The sequence below is a fragment of the Sesamum indicum genome, linkage group LG15 (assembly GCF_000512975.1).
Source record: "Sesamum indicum cultivar Zhongzhi No. 13 linkage group LG15, S_indicum_v1.0, whole genome shotgun sequence".
NCBI classification, from domain to species: Eukaryota; Viridiplantae; Streptophyta; class Magnoliopsida; order Lamiales; family Pedaliaceae; genus Sesamum; species Sesamum indicum.
Genome location: NC_026159.1, coordinates 5,370,034 through 5,377,323, shown reverse-complemented (window position 1 = coordinate 5,377,323; position 7,290 = coordinate 5,370,034). Strand labels below are relative to the sequence as shown.

The 7,290-nt window shown below is 31.9% G+C and overlaps 1 protein-coding gene and 1 non-coding gene across 2 annotated transcripts; one reads left to right on the top strand and one right to left on the bottom strand.

Moving 5' to 3' along the window:
* TRNAD-GUC lies at positions 20-91 on the bottom strand. Its single transcript has one exon. It is a non-coding gene; the product is annotated as a tRNA-Asp (tRNA).
* On the top strand, positions 1,082-2,512 carry LOC105177957 (allene oxide cyclase, chloroplastic-like). The gene is given in 4 exon segments (XM_011101271.2): positions 1,082-1,563; positions 1,662-1,783; positions 1,898-2,258; positions 2,261-2,512. Coding segments are annotated over 4 exon segments (741 nt in total). The 5' UTR covers positions 1,082-1,334; the 3' UTR covers positions 2,290-2,512.

Genomic DNA, 7,290 nt, shown 5'->3' with positions numbered 1-7,290 from the left:
AAGGAAAAGATCAAAACAACGCCGTTGCCGGGGATCGAACCCGGGTCACCCGCGTGACAGGCGGGAATACTTACCACTATACTACAACGACTTGTTTGTTGGATCACTGTAAAGTTTATAATATTTCATATTTTCTTAACTAGAAGAGTAAATTACAACCACCTCCCCTATAATTTAGACTAATTACAAACATCTCTTTATTATTTGAGAAACTACAAATATTTTCTTTATTTTAAGGTTCATCTAACAACAAGTCTATTCCATTATATTTTATTAGATTTTTCATTTAATTTTTTTACAAGTATTTCTTATAAGTTAAATAATAATAAAAAAAACAAAAACAAAAAAAGTAAGATAACTTAAATATAAAACTACAATAAAATATTTGCGTTGTGTTGTGATGAGAAGGGAAAACACTCATTTATATGGGCATTAGGCATGTATATTTGTGGATGACTGCTGGCCGGTGCACATCTTTCCCACATTACTACTGTAAGCACCTACATACTTAATTATTTCTATTTTGTAAAAATTATGGTAAATAGATATCATTTATAACAACCCAACCAAATTAATTTTAATTTTTTTATTTTTTATCACAATTAATTAGTATTTTCATAATTTTAATTGTAATCAAAATATTAATTAAAATTTTTTATTATGACTAAAAAGTTAATCTCACTCACAGAAGTATCAGTTAATAGATACTAAACAGGCATGACTAATTAATCTTCACTATATTTAAGAAAGAAAAACTCATCTACACTCATAAAAGACGACTAATGACATAATCACTTTAAATATAATAATTATACTCTTAATTAACTTATTTTAAAAATCAATTGTAATTATTACTTTAAAAAAATAGACTCCATGTCATTTTAACAACGATACATCGATTTTTTATTTATCGAGAATATCTTAAGTTGATATATATATTTTTATTTATAATAATAAAAAAAATATTTATTTATATATTGGGAGAAAGAGGGTGTGTGACACAAGGACTAATTAAGTTTGGTGTGTTTGGGTAAGCGCAATAAGAAGGAGGTGCAGAGATTATTATAGTAGTCAACGGTAAAACACACTCTCCCATTTCTTCTCTCTTTTCTGCAAAAGTTGAATTCTCCACTCTGAAGCAGCGTCGACGGACCCTCTCTCCTCCCTCTCTCCCTCCCTCTCCCTCTCCCTCACCGTCCATTAAAATAAACCCACACTTTTCACATTCATCTCCACATCACACGCTTCCCTACTTCATAAATACATCCTCCTCCTCCTCTTCTCCCCATATCTCACATATTCATATTCCATTGCAAGAGTTTCAACAACATTAAATGGCTACTTCATCCACCTCTCCCATTCTCAAGCACGCCTTCTCTTCTTCTTCTTCAACTAAGCTACCTCCGCCCACTGCCACCAACGCCACCGTATCCGTATCTCTCAAGCACCTTTCTTTTCGCCCATCTCTCTTCCCACAACCCCTTAAAGTTTCCACCACCTCCGCCGCCACCACAAGATCCTTCTCTTGCAGGAGCCAGAGCGACCCATCAGATTCGAGATCCTGTAATAATTACTACACTAGCTATCGTGTGCCCTGTTCATTCATCTGTATTTTTCATTTTCTGGTATTTATTTGACAAGTTTCATTTCTTGGGTTTCAGCTAAAGTTCAACAACTCAATGTGTATGAGATCAACGAAAGAGACCGCGGCAGCCCTGCTTACCTTCGATTGAGCCAAAAGACCGTCAATTCCCTCGGCGATCTCGTGCCCTTCAGCAACAAGGTACACTCTTCCACACCAAAATCACCATTCCACCCCCAAAAAAAAAAAAAAAAATTCAACACAGTGGTACACTAAAAATCGCCGATTTATGGAGTTCAAAAATACGTTTTACAGGTTTACACAGGAGACCTGAAGAAACGGGCGGGTATAACCGCCGGAATCTGCGTGCTCATAAAGAACGAACCGGAGAAGAAAGGAGACCGCTACGAGGCCATCTACAGCTTCTACTTCGGCGACTACGGCCACATCGCTGTGCAGGGACCGTACCTGACATACGAGGACACGTATCTGGCCGTGACAGGTGGTTCCGGCATATTCGAGGGGGTGTACGGGCAGGTGAAGCTCCAACAGATCATCTTCCCTTTCAAGCTGTTCTACACTTTCTACTTGAAGGGAATACCGGACCTCCCAAAGGAGCTGCTGGGAGAAGCCGTACCGCCGTCGCCGGCGGTGGAGCCGACAGCTGCGGCGGAGGCTGCGCCACGCTCCCCAATTTTACCAATTAGAGGGGACAGGGTGGGTTGGTGGTTGATAGTGATACGCAGTGTTTTGTTGTGTAATAATTGCGAATAGTGGTAATGATTTGATGAGTGTATGAATAATCATTCTACCTTTTTGGGCAAAAGGGACTACTCCTTACACTTATAGAGCACTATTTCTTGTGGAGCCAATGTTCAAATTGGGTTTACTTTCTTCCTAAAATGCAAATGTGTAACCCCAATTTTTTTATTTTAAATCTTATTATATATTCAGGATTTTAATATATATATATATATACACGTTATGTCTTTTCCAATAAAATACATAATTTTAATTATTAGACATGTGAGATGTATGTGTTAAATAAAAGTAGCTGTCGTGGCACAGCGTACTTGCATTAATCTAATAAATAATTTTTCTCATTTTATTAAGATATACTACTAAGGTAAATTTGTGTTTTGTTCTTGTTTTTTCCTCAAAAATTGGATTGATCGTATGTTTTAACGGTCAATTTAACGGAAGGTACTCAAACAGGTTAAAATCATAAATTTTGGGTATCAAATTTGATGACTTAAAAAATTGAAATACTAAAGTTAAAAAAGAAGTATACTTTGACTATAAAAACTGAAATTATCCCTATTAACTTTTATGTATATGGGGCATGTGATAAATTAAAATAACTACTTGCCATTTTTTCTGTTGAAAATAAATTAAAAAATATATTTTTTTCTTTTAATTTCCGCGTCTAAGCTATTCAAATTAAATTTAAATTAAAATTTACTAACAATTCTCTACCAATTTATTAATAAAATTACGGGTATTAAGTTATTTTTTTATCACTCAAACTTCAAATTTTTTTTATTCATTATAAAACGCTCACAATTTTTATAACTTTTTCTTACAATTTATTTTCACCAAAAACATAATTATTACAAACGCCCCTTAATTAGGTGAAAATTGTAGGATCTGACGTACGAGTCTAAAAAAAGTTATCGGGCCCGGACTACATGACTCTCGTGTTGTACTCCACTATTTGCCCCTATCACTTCATAATATTAGCACGTTGTTTTACACATGTCTAATAAATAATTATTTATATTTTAAAATATATTATAAATAAAAAAAAGTATATTAATTTATTATATTAAAAAAATTAATTTTATCAGTTAATACAAAATTAAAAAATTTAAATAACTTAACTATCTTATCAACATAAAGATATTTTTTATTTAAAAAAAATTTGTGTGCAGCGTAACGATTTATGGCACCGTAATATGAAATTTTAAAATATGAATTAATTATATTTTTAAATATTTGTATCAATATAATGATTTATTTATTTCAAACATTTACATTATTTTTTGACCGTCGATATACTATTACGTTTATTTTTCATTTTCACTTATATTCATCACTAGCTTCATTTTAATTATATATTGATTTTGTCCATCTATCAATATTATATGCGTCGAGTAATTTGTGTCATGATGGTTAGTAGCTAAAAAAGATAAAATTAAAAAAAAAAAAAAAAAGGAATACTATATACGGGCCCCACTAATTTGTTATTTGCAGGTAGTGCGCATAAAGTAGTATGAAATATAATCATTATGTTTGGTTTCGTATTTTAGCAAATCTTAAGATAATATAAAGCACACCTTATATTTATTTTTATGTCTTTTATACCTTATCTGTATGTTTTTTTATTTTTTCAACCTTCTATATATATAATTTATATATATACAATTATATATATAATATAAAAGAGATATTATTTAACAATGAACAGTACTTTTTATCTCCAAAAAATACTATATTATATATATGTATACATATTTATATATAAAAATATATATAAATAAGATATGATTTGACAATAAATAATGATTTTTATCTTTCAAATCCCAACATTAAATCTATACCACATATTTTAAAATATTTTAAATTACCTCAAAATACAAATCCAAACATACAATTCTTCTCCAACATAAACTTATTTATCTCTATTTTCAAAATGCCAAAATAAAACACTCAAAATACAAATTCAAACATATATGAATATATTTGTGGAGAATGATGCTGTAAGATTTGAGTTGGGCAATGTTGTCTTGTTTTCTCGTTTCTCAAAATGTTCTTACATCAAAATAAATAAATAATAAATAATGTTTTCTTTGCACGTGCACATGTGCCTGTTTAATTATTTGATCTAGGTGCGTAATAAGATATTATTAAGGAATAATTATACTTCCATCCTCTGAATTTTGATATAATTATATGTATATCTCATCTAGTTTAGAAAATTATATCTAGTACTTTTGAAATTTATTTTCGTCTAACAAATAAGTCATTCGTTAGTCAATATTTACCAAATTTGCTGATATTAATAAAAATTGATATTTATCATTGATTGACTTATTACTAATTTATTATAGGTCAAATAATTTTTTCTCGACTAAACTATTCCTATAACAGTGAAAATATACCTCATCACATGCATTAAAACTTGAAGATGTATGAGGGTAATTTTGTCATAAAAATATTTATTTGACTTGTAATAAATCAGTAATAAGTTGAATTGAGGTAAATATATATTTTTCTAAATTTTTGTTAATATCGGCAAATTCGGTGAATTTGATTAATTGAGAAACTTATTTATTAGATAGAAGCAAACCTCAAGGGTGCCAAACATAATTTCTTAAACCATAGGAGATTTACGTATAATTACACTAAGGAGAGTATAATTACCCCTATTATGAATTCTTTTTAAGATATTAGATGGGCAAACTTCTCATCCTCAGGATGTTATGTGTATTCAAATTACGAAAATCTACTTAAGATCCAAATAAGACATGAAATACTTCAAATATACAATATTTAGATAAAATATATAAATCAAGTAACTTTTTTTTTTTTTGTTATAACGATTGAGTAACATACTTTACCAAATTAGTTTCATGTGTTGTTCAAAATTGAGTAAATTACCCCCTCAAAAGAGGTGGTGTATTACACGCTCCTTTCTTGCGAGTTTAATTGACTTTTTAATAATAAAATATTATTTTTATATAAAAATATATAATAATATTATATTATATATTTTATATTATTTATAATAATATATATCTTTATTAAAAAAACTTACCCCTCGTGGTCGTCTGAAACCCTCCCCTTCCCCAAGACTGCCGCTCCCATCCTCGTCGTTGCCCACGCCACTTGAAACCCTCCCCCATCCCCTCGTCCCTGTTGCCTGAAACCCTCCCCCTCCCCCTCCTTCGTCGCCCCCATCCCTCTTTACCCACGCCAACCCCGAAAACCCTTCCCCCTCATTCCCGTTACCTGAAACCTCCCCCCTCCCAATCACCGCCACTCCCATCCCTATCACCGCTCCCCGATGGAAAATGCTCGAACCTCCACCACCCCTTCAACGCTTATGGTCGTCGTTGCCATCATTCTCTTTGTTTCTCTCTGTGTGTGCATATATATAACTATAATTATATATTATTTATTACATATATGTTTTTTTAAAAGTTTTATAAATATATTTTAAAAATATAATTTTAAATTCAGACCGTGATTTGAATTAAAATAAAATCTGGGCCATTAATCTACTAATTAAATTTGAACTTTAGATTCAAATTAAATTTTATGGTTCTTAAATAATGTTATAAATATAATTTTATAATTTATAATTTTAAAAAAATAAAAAATTAACAAAAAATGCGTGCACTTCACGAATCGCGTGAGGGGGGTAATTTGCTTAATTTTGAAAAACACAAAGAGGTAATTTATTATTTTTTTTATAGGGGGTAATTTGCTTATTTCGAATATTATAGGGCGATGGTATGAATTTTTTCATCAAACACACACACACACACACATATATAAGAGACATGATTCGACAATGAACAATAACTCTTTGTCCTCCAAAATACAATATTAAGTATGCAACACTTGTTTTAAATGATTTTAATTCATCTATAAAAATAAATCCAAACATACATATTATCTCTAAATCCAAATTCATCTTTATTTTTATCTTTTTATTTCCATAAAACACAACAAAACACTCGAAAAATGAATCCAAACATTATGTTTATTTTCTAGTTCTAGAAATAAGGAAAATTCTAGCCGGAATCTGAATTAGGTCGAACCAAACCGATCACAAAGCAAGTGTGATACACTTGCTATGTAATTGACCATTTTTCCTTAATTGTACATCAATCACAAGACAAACGTATTACACTTGCCATTAATTAATTCAGATTTGGCCGAATCAATTTCAGACTAGAATTCTCCCTTGAAATAAATGCTCATGAAGTGAAATTTAGACATTTTTTAGATTAATTCACTAAACTTATTTCTCCATATATATAATTTTGTTAATCTTTTAAAATTTTCTTGTACTATAGCAGTGAAATTGCATAGAGTTGGATTCTGTAGAATAGCATAGAGGTGGCATAAGATGATAGGGAAAAGGACAAGCAGCGCAAAACCGCAACTGGAGAGTGTGGAAACGCATGACCGAGTCTCATCTCATGTACAAGCACGCTTCTTTCTTCCTAGTTCCTACCTAGTTTGTCCGAATTCTGATTGGAGATGTTGTAGAGAGAGAGAGCACAACAAAGTACAATAACAACTTCTTCCATTCCAAGTTCCTTCCAACTACCGCTGTGGAGACTTTCCTGACTACCATTGTCTTCTCTTCTTCAAATTTCAAACAAACCCCCCTCTCTCTCTCTAGAACTGCCGAAATATCCGTTTCCTGCTCAAGATTTTTCAGCCACCCCACCACCATCCCGATTCCGATACTTATTTCCAATTCTTGATTCCGATTCCTATTATTATGTCATTGTCATCAACGCCACCGGAATTCGAAGCCCGTCAGCTCAGCCTTCCGAAGCCGCTCCACACCCCATCCCCACACATTTCCTCCTTTCTCTATGACCCCCTCTCATCTTCTCTAGCCCTCCGTCATTCCGACTCTTCTTTCTCTCTCTACACTCCCTTTTCCCCTCTCTCTCTTCCTCTTCCCT